The sequence below is a fragment of the Sturnira hondurensis genome, unplaced genomic scaffold (assembly GCF_014824575.4).
Source record: "Sturnira hondurensis isolate 20B ecotype Veracruz unplaced genomic scaffold, ASM1482457v3 Scaffold0000256, whole genome shotgun sequence".
Taxonomy (NCBI): domain Eukaryota; kingdom Metazoa; phylum Chordata; class Mammalia; order Chiroptera; family Phyllostomidae; genus Sturnira; species Sturnira hondurensis.
In genome coordinates, this window is record NW_028072887.1 from 1,896,339 (window position 1) to 1,911,780 (window position 15,442).

General features: G+C 35.4%; 1 protein-coding gene across 1 annotated transcript in view; it reads left to right on the forward strand.

Moving 5' to 3' along the window:
- The window catches only part of ACMSD (aminocarboxymuconate semialdehyde decarboxylase), a 72,610-nt gene extending 58,799 nt beyond the window's left edge, over positions 1 to 13,811 (forward strand). The window contains exons 10-12 of the mRNA XM_037069125.1: positions 10,946 to 11,035; positions 11,771 to 11,779; positions 13,510 to 13,811. Coding sequence (XP_036925020.1) covers positions 10,946 to 11,035; positions 11,771 to 11,779; positions 13,510 to 13,572 — 162 coding nt within the window. The 3' untranslated portion in view covers positions 13,573 to 13,811. The remainder of the gene's footprint in view (positions 1 to 10,945; positions 11,036 to 11,770; positions 11,780 to 13,509) is intronic.
- The last annotated feature ends 1,631 nt before the right edge of the window (positions 13,812 to 15,442 follow it).

The window sequence follows — 15,442 nt, forward strand, 5'->3', positions numbered from 1 at the left end:
TGTTGGAACAAGTAGCTATCCATAAGAGGTTAAAAAATGAACCTTGATTCTACTTCACACCACACACAAAACTTCATTTGAGGTTTTTATTGCATGAGGGTTTGGTTTGCAAGGACTGGTGAATGGTGAGCAAAACTTGTTTGTTGGAATGCTGCAGAGGCTCAGGAACCCAGAATCCATGTTCCTGAGACATTTACCTTTACCCAATAAGGATATAAAAAAGGTCAGATGATGACAATAGTGAGCTAGGCCCCAGGAATCAGTGTCTTTTAAGGACATGGAGGTGTATTGCACTAAGAGGTATGGGCAAGCTGGGTGCCTGCTCAGAGAATAGTGTAAAGGGATGAGATGATGGAGAACTATGGGGCTGTGGCTTTCCTAACCTCACCCACTTCCAAACCAGCTCAGATCTCTCAGCTGGAGCAAGGAAAAGAGCCATGTTTCATCCAGCCACAGGGAGCCCAAAGCATGAGGAGAAGGAAAGCAGGCCCTGTAAGATACATCTCAAAAACAGGATTTATGTACTTAGCCAAAATAATATCATAAGTAATAAAATTAAAAATTCCAAAAAACATAAGTTCTGAGAGGACAAGAAAGGCTTAATTCCTTATATTTATTTATTTGTTTTTAAATATTTTACTACACAATTCCACAACACATAATCTGTACACTGTATTGTATGTTTACCACTCCAAGTCTTCTTCCTCACCATTTATACCCTATACCCTCCTCCACAACCCCTCCCCCACTGCCCTGGCAATCACCATACTGTTGTCCCTGTCCGTGAGTCTTTTCTGTTTTTCTCTTTTTTACTCAATTCCTCCACACACCCTCAGCACTCCCAACCAACCTGCCAGATAGCTGTCAGCCACTCTCTATCTATGAGTCTGTCTCCATTTTTCTTATTAGTTCATTTTGTCCATTAGATTCCACCTATGAGTGAAATCATATGGTACTCACCTCTCTCTGACTGGTTTATTGTTAATTTTTTACTTTTAGATATCAGTTTTCAAAGTAAGAAGTTGATGTCGAGCCCACATCACAAATGATGTCAAATACACATTTTCTATAGACTCATAGATTTCCATAAATTTAATGTTTTCAATTCATTAGAATTATTTGTTTTGATGTACAAAAAAGTGAATTTGAGAATGATCATGCACATAAACATTAAACCTGAAACTATAAACCTTCAAGAAGAAGATGTAAGAGAATATCTTCTCAACCTGAGAGCCAACAAAAATTTCTTGGGATAGGACACAGAAAGCAATAAACATTTAACAAAATTAACACATTATACTTCACCAAGTTCAATACTTTAGTTCATCATAAGAATAATTAATTAAATGAATAGGCAAGCCACATATGATGGAAAACATCACAAAACATATATATGATAAAGGAATTATATACACAATAAAGAACTACTACAATTCAATAATAAAAGGACAAATGACCCAATTTAAAAACAAATGACACTTAAATAGCCAGTTTCCAAAAGATACACTACTAGCCAAAAACATGTTTAAAGATGCAGGAGAATATCGGTGAAGACAGTCAAAAGGTATAAACTTCCGACTTCTGGCCAGGATGGTGACATCGGTAGACACGCTGTGCCTCCTCCAACAACCAAAAGAAGGACAACAACAAATTAAAAAACAAAACAGAAACAAAACACCCAAAGCTGACAGAAATGTAATGGAAGTCCCACAACCAAAGAGTTAAAGAGGAAATATTTATCCATACTAGGGGTAGAGACTGGCAGCCAGGCAGAGAGGATTTGTGGCAAGGCAGCGGGAACTGGAGGACCTGGGTGAGTGAGGCAGTGGCTGGCAGAGTGGGCCATCTCACATTGGCTTGCAGATAAGCTGGGAGGAACAACTGGGGAGCGAGCCAGACCCCACAACCTAGGGTTCTAGTACAGGGAAAGCCTCAAAACCTTTGACTGAAAAAATCTGTGATGGTTGAGGTGGCAGGAGAAACTCCCAGCCTCACAGAACAGTTCATTGGAGAGACACACAGGGTCCTAGAACATACACAAAACCACCCACCTGGGAATTGGCACCAGAAGGGCCAACCTGCTTATGGGTAGCTGGGGAAGTGGCTGAAAGCTGGCAGAGGGCTGATCAAGCAGCATTGCTCCCTCTCTGACCCATCCCCCACATACAGCATCATACAAGAGTTGTGCCACCCTGGTGAATACCTAAGGCTCTGCTCCTTACTACATAATGAGTGTGCCGAAACAAAAAAAAAAAAAAAAAAAAGGCCCAAATGACAGAATAGATCAAAGCTCCAGAAAAAAATACAACTAAGTGATGAAGAGATAGCCAACCTATTAGATGGAGACTTCAAAACACTGGTAATCAGGATGCTCACAGAAGTGGTTGGATATCATCACAAAAGAGAGGAAAAAATGAAGGCTATGAAAAGTGAAATAAAGGAAATATACAGGGAACCAACAGTGAAGGGAAGGAAACTGGGACTCAAATCAATGGTTTGGAGCAGAAGGAAGAAATAAACATTGAACCAGAACAGAATGAAGGAATAAGAATCCAAAACAAGGGTAGAGGTTTAGGCACCTCCAGGACAACTTTAAACATTCCAACATCTGAATCATAGAAGTGCCAGGAGGAGAAGAAGAAGAGCAAGAAATTGAAAACTTATTTGAACAAATAATAAAGGAGAACTTCCCCAATCTGGCAAAGGAAATAGACTTCCAGGAAGTCCAGGAAGCTCAAAGAGTCCCAAAGAAGTTGGACTCAAGGAAGCACACATCAAGGGACATCATAATTGTATCACCCAATATTAAAAATAAGGAGAGAATCTTAAAAGCAGCAAGAGAAAAGGAGACAGTTACCTACAAAGGAGTTCCCATTAGACTATCAGCTGATTTCTCAAAAGAAACCTTACAGGCAAGAAGGGGCTGGAAAGAAATATTCAAAGTCATGAAAGGCAAGGACCTACATCCAGGATTACTCTATCTAGCAAAACTTTCATTTAGAATGGAAGGGCAGATAAAGTGCTTCCCAAATAAGGTCAAGTTAAAGGAGTTCATTATCACCAAGCCCTTATGATATGAAATATTAAAGGGATACATCTAAGAAAAAGAAGATAAAAAATATGAACAGTACAATGACAACAAACTGATAACTATCAACAACTGAACCTAAAACAAAAACAAAAACAAACTAAGCAAACAATGAGAACAGGAAGAGAATAACAGAAAAGGAGATCATATGGAGGGTTATCAGCAGGGAGGTAGTTGGGGACAAATATGGGAAAAGATACAGGGAATAAGAAGCATAAATGGTAGGAAGAAAATAGACAAGGGGAGGTTAAGAATAGTATAGGAAATGTAGAAGCCAAAGAAATTATATGTATGACCTATGGACATGAATTAAAGGGGGGCGGGGTAATGCTGGTGGGAGGTGTGCAGAGCAGAGGGGTATAAAGTGGGGAAATGGGACAGCTGTATAATCAATAGAAGACATTTAAATTTTTTAAATTAAAAAAGGTACAAATTCCAACTATAAGATAAATTCTAAGGATGTAATGTACAGCATGGTTACTGTGAATAACAGTAACAATACTGTGTTACAGTCTTTGTGAAAGTTGTTAAGAAAGTAAGTCTTAAAAGTTCTCATCATATGAAAAATTTTTTTACTGTGAGGTGATGTATGTCAATTACACTTATTGTCATGATCATTTCTCAATATACACACAGTAGTCCCCCTTATCATCAGTTTCACTTTCCACAGTTTCAGTTGCTCAGGGTGAACTGCAGTCTAATAATATTAAATGAAAAACTCAGAAATAAGCAATTCATAAGTTTTAAACTGCACACAGTAAAGAGAAACAGGATGAAATTTCATGCCATCCTGCTCCATCCCTTCCAGAGAATCCACACTGTACATACAGTACAATAAGATATTTTGAAAGAGATCACATATAACTTTTTTACAGTATATTCTTATAATTGTTGTGTTATTATTAGTTATTATTGCTGATATCTTACTGTGTCTAATTTATGAGTTAAACTTTATCATGTGTAGGTATGTATAGGAAAAATAAAATATATATAGGGTTTGGTACTATTTGCAGTTTAAGGCAGGCAATGGGGTGTCTTGGAATGTATTCCCTGAGGATAAAGGGGGAATACTGAATATATCAAATCATTAATTATACACCTAACACTAATGCAATGTTATGTGTCAATTATATCTCACTAGAACTTGAAAAATAAAAAGAGAGAAGAAACTACAAGGAAATATGTTCTTTAAAATGGTAAAAAAAAATAAGCAAAGATGCTCCACATCATTACTTCATCACAGAAACCCAATTTAAACCAAAATGAGGAACCACCACCTATCACTAGAATGGCCAAACACAAAAAGATGAAAAACTCCATTGGGAAGGTTGTGGAGCAACTAAAACTTTTTTTTCTTTTTTTAAGTATATTTTATTCATTATGCTCTTACAGTTTTCCTAATTTTTGCTCCCCTTTTTCTCCCTCCACCCTGCAACCACCTGCCCTCCAGCATCCCCCTCTTACATCCATGGGTTGTATTCATAAGTTCTTTAGCTTCTCTGTTTCCTATACTGTTCTTCCTATACTCTCCCTGTCTATTTCATGTCTGCCAATTATGCTTCTTACTCCCTGTACCTTCCCCCCTATTCTTCCCTTTTCTCTCTCCACTGAAAACCCTCCATGTGATCTCCATTTCTGTTATTCTATTCCTGTTCTAGTTGCTTGCTTAGTTTTAGTTTTTGTTTTTTAGGTTCAGTGGTTGATAGTTATGACTTTGTTGTCTTTTTACTGTGCATAGTATTTTTATCTTCTATTTCTTAGATAAGTCCCTTTAACATTTCATACAATAAGGGCTTGGTGATGATAAACTCCTTTAACTTGACCTTACCTGGGAAGCATTTTATCTGCCCTTCCATTCTAAATGATAGCTTTGCTGGATAGAGGAATCTTGGATGTAGGTCCTTGCCTTTCATAACTTTGAACACTTCTTTCCAGCCCCTTTTTGCTTGTAAGGTTTCTTTTGAGAAATCAGCTGATAATCTAATGGGAACGCCTATGTAGGTAACTGTCTGCTTTCTTCTTGCTGATTTTAAGATTCTCTCCTTTATCTTTTGTCTTGGATAATTTAATGATGATATGCCTTGGTGTGTTTCATCTTGGATCCAATTTATTTGGAACTCTTGGGGCTTCCTGGAAGTCTATTTTCTTAGCCAGATAGGGGAAATTTTTCCTCATTATTTATTGAAATAAGTTTTCAATTTCTTGCTCTTCTTTTTCTCCTTCTGGCACCTCTGTCATTCAGATATTAGATTGCTTAAAGTTGTCCCAAAGGTTCCTAAGCTTCTCCTCATTTTTTTAAATTCTTATTTCTTCATTCTGTTCCAGTTGGATGTTTATTTCTTCCTTTTGTTCCAAATCAATTTGAGTCCCAGTTTCCTTCCCTTCAGTGTTCATTCCCTGTATATTTTGCTTTATTTCACCTTGGGTAGCCCTCATTTCTTCCTTCATTTTGTGACCAAGCTCAATCATTTCTGTGAACATCCTGATTACCAGTGTTTTGAACTCTTCATCATATGGGTTGTCTGTCTCCTCATCAGAATTTTTGATCTTTTATTTGGTCCACATTTCTTTGTCTCAGCGAACCTGTTATGTTGTAAAGGAATATAGCCTTAGGTATTCACCAGTGTGGGGCTACCTTCATTGCTGCATTGTGGTGTTGTCTGTGGGGGAGGAGTCAGAGAGGGAACAATGCTGCGTACTTGCTCATCTCTAGCCCCACTTTCCAACAAACTCTCCCGTTATACTGGGGTTTAGCCAACTGTTGCAACCCCCACAGTATTTTACAGCTAGCTTTGAATTTTTAATTTCTCATTCAGCCAGCCCAGCCACACCCACATGGTCCACCACCTTGCCGCGAGCATCCTCTCAGCTTAGCTGCCTGTCTTATTTTTTTAATAAATGTTTTTATTTTATTTTATAGATTTTATTTATTTATTTTTAGACAGAGGGGAAGGAAGGGAGAAAGAGAGGGAGAGAAACATCAACGTGTGGTTGCCTCTTGTGTGGCTGCACCAGGGAACCTGGCCCACAACCCAGGCATGTGCCGTAACTGGGAATCAAACCACCAACCCTTTGGTTAGAAGGCCAGTGCTCAATCCACTGAACCACAGCAGCCAGGGCTATGTGAATGTTTAACTCTTTGGTTGTCAGAGTGCTTCCCAAAGTTTGATTTTTCAGGCACTTCTGGTTATTCATTGTTTTAAAATTGGTTGTTATCCTTCATTTGGTTGTGCAAGGAAGTGAAATATTTCTACCTACGCCTCCATCTTGGCCAGAACTCCTAGAATTTTCATATGCTGTTAGAACATACTCCTACCCTACACCCAAAAGTTTCACTCCTATGTATTTACCCAATAGAAATGACCACATAAATCCAGAAAAAAACTTTATGAGAAAGTTCATAGCAGCTTTACTCAAAATAGCCAAATACTGGAAACAATTTTAAGTGAAGGAATATGAGAGAACTTTTTAGAGTGATGGAAATGTTCTGTATGTTGGTAGGGATACAACATAGGTGTATACATTTGTCAAAATTTATTCAGTTGGCCCTGGCCAGGTGCTCAGTGGTTGCAGTGTTGTCCAGTTTACCAAAAGGCTGCAGGTTCCATGCCCCTGTCAGGACACATACCTAGGTTGTAGGTTCAGTGCTCTCCAGAGTGCATACTGGAGGTAACCAATCAATGTTTCTCTTTCATATCAGTGTCTCACTCTCTTTTTCTCTCTTTCCCTCTCTCTCTCTCTAAAATCAATAAACATATCCTCAGGTGAGGATTTGAAACATCCAATTGAACACCTAGGAATTTTGCATTTTACTCGGTAATTATTACTTTTAAAATATTAAATTCTAGCTAGTAATTTTGCTTTTTGGAGCAGTATGTTTTAGCAATTCTGAAAAATGATTTCTGTGCATTCTAAGCTTGAACAAAATGAGTAAATAAATTTAATAAAATTCATGTATCTCCCTGTTGGAGAAGGCAGTTACAAATATAGATAAATAGATATAGAAATATAGGTGTGTCTGTGTGCACATGCACACAGTTCCATATCAACAATAATTAGCACATCTGGTACCCAGATCTTGGTTTTTAGATACCATTTTGCACTGTAAGGAAGCTGGGCTACTTGTAGAAGAGGCTTATTTCAATACAGATAAAGTGCAAACTGAGCTAGAATGACTTCTTATGCTTAAGAGTAAGGAGTACTCAAAATAATGCTATTATGTTTAATGGCAAAAGACTGAAAGGTTCTATCCTTACCACTTCTATTCAACATTGTACTAGAGATTTTAGCCAGGGCAGTTAGGCAAGAAAAATAAATAAAAGGCATGCAAATTAGAAAGGAAGAAACACAATTATTTGGAAATGGCATAACCTTGTATGTAGAAAATCCTAAGGAATCCACAAATAAACTAATAAAGCTAATAAACACATTCAACAAGGTTGTAGGATACAATATAAACATATAAAATTAATTGTATTTATATATTACAATGAATAATCCATAAATGAAATTGAGAAAAACATTTCATTTACAGTAGCATCAAAAAAGAATAAAATACTGAATAAATTCAACTAAAGTATAAGACTTGGACACTAAACTATCAAACATTATTGAAGAAAATTAAAGAAAACCTAAATAAATAAAAAGTCATCCTACTGATTTGAAAACAATACTGTTAAATTGCAATACTCTGCACTTCGATCTACAGATTCAATGCAATGCCTACCAAAAATCCAGGTGTGCTTTTTTTAGAAATAGGAATGGACAAGTTCATCCTAAAATTCACATGGAAATGCAAGGGACCCAGAATAGCCAAACCATCTTGAAAAAAAAAAAAAGAACAAAGTTGGAAGACTCAAAATTTGAATTTTAAAACTTTTACATAGATAGAGAAATCAAAATTGTGTGGTACTGGCTTAAGGACAAACATAAAGATCAGCTGATTTTGAACAAAGGTGTAATACATTTCAGTGAGGAAAGAATAGTCTTTTCAATATACAGTAGTGGGACAACTGGATATCCACATGCAAAAAAAAAAGTTGGACCTTTCTTTACACCATTCACAAAAATTAACTCAATATAGATCAAAGACCTAAGTGGAAAAGCGAAGCTACAAACTCTTAGAAAATATAGTTGTAAACTGTTGTGACCTTTAATTAGGCAATGATTTTTAAATACCACACCAAAACCATAAGCAGCCCAAGAAAATACAGATAAATTGGAAGTCAACAAAACTAAAACTTTTCTACTTCAAAAGACACAACCAATAAAGTAGAAGGAAAACCTACAGAATGAAGAAAGTACTTGTAAATCATATACTTGATAAGTCTCTAGTATTCAGAAAATATAAACTCTTACAACTATAACCGAAAAAAAAAACACATGGGCTTAAATAAACACAGGGATATGAACAGATATTTCTCCAAAGACACAGAAATGACCAATGAGCACATGGACAGACACTTAGCTTAGTCATTAGATAAATGCAAATGAAATCTATAATGAGTTATCACTTTATACCCACTATGATGGCTATAATAAAAAAGATGGACAACAAGAAGTGTGGTAAGAATTTGGAGAAATTAGAACTCTCATACTTTGCTTGTAGGAATGTAGAATCTGCAGCACTGTGAAAATTAGTTCCTCAAAATGTCAAACATAGTTTTACCATGTGACACAGCAATTCCACTGCTAGATATATATAGGGGACTATTCCATATGGCAGTGGGGAATGTAGTCCAGCCCTTGATTCAGAAAACTGACCGGGAGCAAGGTCAGCACACAGGACCCATGCCCACGGATAGGTTCTCTTGTGTGGAATCAGGCCTGCATTGTACCTAGGCTGCTTTGAGGTTTGCTTTTACTAGAACTCCCTTACCCTGAATTGAGGCAGCCAATGTTTATTGCGTATCTTTAAAGTAACTTCCTAAAATCTATGCTAAATCTCCCAAGGATGAATGTAACAAGTTCAACCACTTTTCCCTCTGCATTTGCAAATATCCTTCTTCTTTGATGTAATTAGCAACATCCTCTCCTTTGTTTTCTGTAAAAGGTAACCACCTAAAGTGAACCTGTTCATAGTAAATGAAGACCCTCCTAGGCATAATATGCCCAGAAAAGCAATAAAAGCCTGTCCAGGCAGGTGTTTGGGCCCTCTCTCTCACTTAGAGAGTGGCCATGCCATCCCCTTTTCTCCGCAGGACTTCTGTAGTCTGTGTGAATCTGTTCATTGCAGCCACAACACACAGACCCCACAGGCTGGAGTGCACATCAAATATATATCTAGGATAAATGAACATAAGTTCATACAAAGACTTGTACACAAATTTTCAGAGCAGCATTATCATAATAGCCAAAAAGTAGATAGAAAGAACCCAAATGTCAATTATCTGATGTGTGGGTCAATGAAATTTGGGATATCTATACATTGGAATATTATTCAGCCTAAATGAAAGAAAGTAACACATTACATTTAATTCTTATGAAATGTCCAGAATAGGCATTTCTATAGACACAGAGGACAAATTAGTGCTTTCCAGGGTCTGGAGGGAGGAGGTAATGGAAAGTGCCAGCTAAGGGAATGGGTTTACTTTGGGACTGATAAAAATGTTCTGGTATTAGACAGGGGGAATGATTATAAAAAACCATGAATATACTAAAGCCCACTGAACTATAGACTTTAAAAAGGTGAATTTTGTAGTATGTGAAATATGCCCCCAAAAAGAAGTGGGCTGCAACTCAGATCCTAGTCTTCTTTCCTGGAAGCAAATAATGTTATTTGTTCCTTGGGTCTCATTCCTAAAATAGACTGTATACACATAAACATGTATTCACGAATCTATAGGTCTCTTGTTAACAGAAATATTAGCATAGCAAATACATTGTCCTAGACTTTTTCCCCTCTACAACGACACTTCAAGAACATTCTTTACAATATAACTTGGTGATTATTCTATTTCAGTATATGTAAGTATCCCTGGTTCCTTTTGGGTTTTGGATTTGCCATAATTTAGTTTGCTAGTACTCTGCTGCTATGAATAATGTTGCAACTAATTTTACTTGTATATTTCTATTACATGCATACGAGTAGGATATGTTTCTAGAAGGTAAATTTCTGGTTGAAAATATTTTTTGTATTTTATTTTGATAAACTATCATTGGTTTACTGTCCTACTCATTAAATTATGAGTTCCCTGAAGACATGGGCCATTTCTCTTTTGTTGACCAGGGTAATGTAGATTACAGAACACTGTCTGACATACTGATTTATATTTTGGCGATGGTCAAGTCCATGGGCTTTGATGTACAGCATGTCAAATGGAAATTTGAAGCTACACCATTCAAAAAACAGACAATCATCCAGTTTATAGAGATAGGAATTGTTTGGGAGTTGTTTTCTTTGCATTCAATTGGGTTTTTGTTTTTCTTTTTCATTTTTTTCCTTTCAACTCTAGTTAGTATGTTTTCAAAAATTGTGATATCAATTGCAATGTATCATTCTAAGAAATACAGAATCCTTAATTTCATTTGAAGACATCAACGTGTTTTATTAAACAAATGCCTGCTTCTTATATCTGAATGTTCTTTATTTCAGTTATTGAAAACAAAAAGGTCAGGGGAAAATGGGGACTGAACTGCAATTTTAGGAGACCTCATAGTGACATCTGCTGGAGAAAATATCAGAATAAGTTTTGAATCCATTAAATTATTAAATTTTTAGATGAGTGTTTCTATTAATCAGGAAGAAATTTGATATTTCACCATACAGTGCTTGTAATAATTATATATAATTAAGTTTATAGAAGGTTCTTTGATGTTCTAAAAAATTATCAATAAAAATATATTTCCTTTTTTCAGGATAAAGTCATCTTGGGGACTGATTACCCCTTTCCACTAGGTGAGCTGGAACCTGGAAAATTGATAGAATCCATGGAAGAATTTGATGCAGTATATGCCTTTTATGTCATGGGTTGCTTTCTGTTTTCCTGCTGTAAGTGCTTGGTTTCAGAGTACTCTCATGTGTGATAACAAAGAACAGGGATTCATTACACTTAATATTCCTAGAATTGTTACTAGATCACCAGAAATAGCTGAACTATTGAAGGACAAAAAAAAGTTAAAAAGCTGAAAGACAGCCTAATACATTCATGAAGGCCAGGAAGAAAACTGCAAAGAAGCATATCATAATAATATGTTTCTGTTTGCATGTTAGATGAATAATAAAAAAGTCTACATTTTTTCATTTAATATGTCTGTTACAAATATACCAATCTCAGAAATTATAATCATTCTAATAATTTAAATACTGATACTAAATTCTTGATTAAAAAGGACCCAAGGACCTCAAGTCACTAGATTTTTTTCTTTTGGCATTTGACTTTTAGGGTGGGTAAATGTGCCATAATGCTGCCAATGCCTAGTCTACCCCTTAGGCTTCTGAACCAAGAAGAGTTAACATGAAATGCATTGTCCTCAGATTCCTTCTCCCTTGCCATACTTTTCCTGTCCCACCTTCACCTTCCAGAAAAACAACTTTTTCCTGAGGGCTTCACCACCAATCACTACTAGGGGTCAGAGATGGCCACACAAACACACAAATGTGGATATATAAACTCTTAACAAATCTTAGAAAAGTCTTAGTCATAATCCTTTTATATAATTCTCGGCTTTCTACTACAGTAGAATACAAAAGTTCTCTTGGTCTCTAATTCTCTGCTCTAATCATTAAGGATTAAGCTCATCAAATCTTTTCAGTAGGCTTAAAGCACATTTACAGATGCCAAGAAAAATCCATTATGATGTTTACTAGTTGCAAGTTATGAACTGGGAACCCTCAGACTGCTTTTATACAGGAAGTCTCCCCTTTGGCACTTACCCACCTTAAGACACTTGAATTGTTAAATATTTTCTTGTTAAAGTAGAAAGCCATAATAAGGTATCTTTTTACAACAGAGTTTGAAAATAAACAACTTTCCATAAAATTAATATAAATTAAACTGAAACCAGATACCCCCAAGTACCCTAATTAAGAGTTCAATGGAATAATTATTTTATATCTCATCATTTAATTTTATGTGCTTATCATTTTCAAGCTTTAAAATAACATAAAAATTTTATACTGTCACAAATTCAAAATGACAGTTTGTACAAGATTATTCATTGCAACATTGTCTGTAATAAAAGACTAAAAACAGTCTATAGGAGAATAGTTACATATGTAATAATATATCCATACAATGGAATCTATACATCCATAAAAACACTTAAAAATCTATTTCCAAGGTATATTAAGTTTAAAAAGCAAAAAAGAAAAAAAAACAAACAAAAATAAAAGCAAGGTGCTTTTTAAAGTACAGTATAGTATATTTCCGCTTGTGTATAGTACACTATCCAATTGTGAAAAAAATAATATCTTTATACCTAAATATAAGTATTTGCTTATATATGCATAAAATATCTCTGGAATAACATACAAGAAACTGATGGCTGAACAATTCTGTGAACATACTAAATATCACCAACTATACACTTTAATGGGTAAATTGTATGGCAAGTGAACTAACTATATCTTAATAAAGCTGTTGCAAAGTAAGTAAATAAAAATAGATTCTATTACCAAAAAAAATAGCCCTCAGAAGATAGCATCTATTTTATAATTTTGAATTTGGAGCTCTGAAATGATCATGATATGTAGATATACATTAATGGTATTGATGTTATACAATACTATACATGTTTCATTCCATCCTCAGCTAAATGCCTGACCTTTGCAAATTAGATATCCATCAATTAGGGTCTCACAAAGTTAAAGTTACCTCTAAAATCACAGGAGTTCTTTCTGTAGAGTTGATCTAGTTTATAGCGGGGAGAAGGTGAAGGAAAATTTGGCAGTCCTTTTCTCGTGTTAAATAAATAAATGTACATATTTGTACAACATTCTGAAACTCTCAATCTGTTTCCCTTTTCTTGCCCTGAAAGAGCTTACCTTGTGGGGGTGGGAGAATGCAAAAAAATCGATACCTGTGCCTAGAAGCTGAGGGGTGGCTACATGACTTCCGAGTACTGTCACCAGCTCTTTTGTCCCACGGTCCTAAACTGTATTGTTTTCTCTGTTTTGCCTCTAATAAATTTTTTAAATCTTTGAAAACTTTAGGAGTTTTCAAAGAGCATTTTCCTAAGAGGGCTCTCCACCTTGTAATTTCCTCCTTTCCTCCTACTGCCAAGTCAAACACAGATTTTAAATAGTGCGGCCAAAAATAGGTCAAGAGGATTTTGGTAAGAGCTTCATTGTTTAACCTGCTAATATTTTTCTCTCACACTGAGGATTTGATTTTTTAAAAACCTGATAAAGACACTCAATAAAGTGTCTTTAAAAACAACCATTAAATAATGCATTAAAAATAAAACCTTTTCTTTTTCAGGATAAACTCAAAGCTGGCAACGCCCTAACATTTTTGGGTCTGGAGAGAAAACTATTTGAATGACTGAATTTACTAAATCTTTCAAGAAGATGCTTTTAAAAAAAATATGTATCACACATGCATACTGAAGTCCTATTTTGAACTATTTTACCCAGAAATAGAATATCCCTGGGTATCCTAAATTATTCATAACAAAAATTACTCATGTTTTTTCACTCTGAAAAGCAGTACATGATTTCACATGCAAACCAAAAATGATTTTCTGAGCACCTTAAAAATTAATGACAGAAGCAAAACACAAAATGTCATTAATGCTTTTCATGGAGAAAGACCAAAACCAGATTCATCCTAGATGGTTCAAGTTGGTTCTTACTTTGAGCAAATATATGTGCCAGAGCCCAAATAACCCATTTTTATTCACTTTCATTGGCCCAGAACTTGGCTGGGAATACTTTAGATTTCACAAATAAATGTACATATTTCATAACCTGTAGGAACTTATAGTCCAAATAAGGAGGCAAGTCATATGATCATGCAATAATTACTAAGCAATGCAACATGAGTGTCACAGAAGTTTTAGCAAAATTCATCTGGACTCAAACTTTTGGGAAAATCACAGAAGTTGGAACTTGGGCTGAGTCTAAAAGGATGAATAAGACTTAAGTTGGAGGTGGTAAACAGATAGAAAGGCAAAACTATGGGAAAACAGGTTTGAAACTGAATGAGAGTTCATCTACTCTGGAGAAAAGTTACAGTCTATAATTTACTTTTACCAGAAGCTATTTTAATTTAAACTACTGAACAGAATATGTAAAGATAGCAGTGGAAATTGAGAGCAGGGAAACACCAGGATAGCCTCACTTCATTAATTGTCCTGCCTGGGCTGCTGAAAATAAACTCAGTTCTGAGAGGGGTGATGAGTATCTTCATCCACCTCTGGTTTGTGTACCTCTGGACTCCAAAATCAAGTATAACTTCAAAATTACTTTCTTGCTTTGATTAATTCTTTTTTCCCTCCAACTAGCCCAGAAAACTCATGAGTTGAGTATTGGCATGTAATTTATGCTAATATAATTTTTGCTACACTATGTCCATCCCATTATTTTCACTTTATTTAGTTCATTATTCCATCTCTTTTTTACTCCTCCTATTGCTTTCTAGAATTTTACCCACCCACTAGTCTGTTATTACTCCAATCTGCCTACAAGAAAACAAGGTTGAACAAAACAGCAATATAAAGTACATGCTATTTTTTCCTTCCCCATTATTTGAGGAAAATGTCCATTCCTTCTCAAATATTCTATATTTGACCACTTTTTAACATAATGTTTAATAACTTTTATTATGAAAAGGAACCTGATTACTTTAATCAATATCATAGGTAGATGACAGATAGAGAGACAGGCAATGGGTATATTCATATTCACAGAGTATATGAATGGGTATATTCACAGAGTATATCTGTGATGTGCCAGAGCTATAACACTGTTCTAGGTACTTGGGATACAGAAGTAAATAAAAAGGATAAAAGTCCTTCTTTGATGAAATTTATAGTCTCAAAAGTAAGAAACATAAATAAAGGAGAGAAAGGAAAAAGAAACAAGGAATGGAGAGGAGTGAATAGAGAACGAAGGAAGGGAATTTGTCTTATACTGAGAAATTAAAACAGGGAAATGTATACAGAGTAATTTAGGGGAGGATGGGAAATAAGACATTAAATTGTGAGACCAGAGAAAGTCTCTTTAAAGACTTTAACCTAAGACTTGAATGATAGAATAGTAATAGTTAGAAAGCCCTTCTCTACACCCATATTAAAAAGGAATTTACTCATCTTTTCTTCTACTGCCAACATAGTGTCATTGTCTCATAATTAAATCTTTGATCTAATCAATGTTGGAGTTATCCTTATGTATGATGTGAGAAATCAATCTAA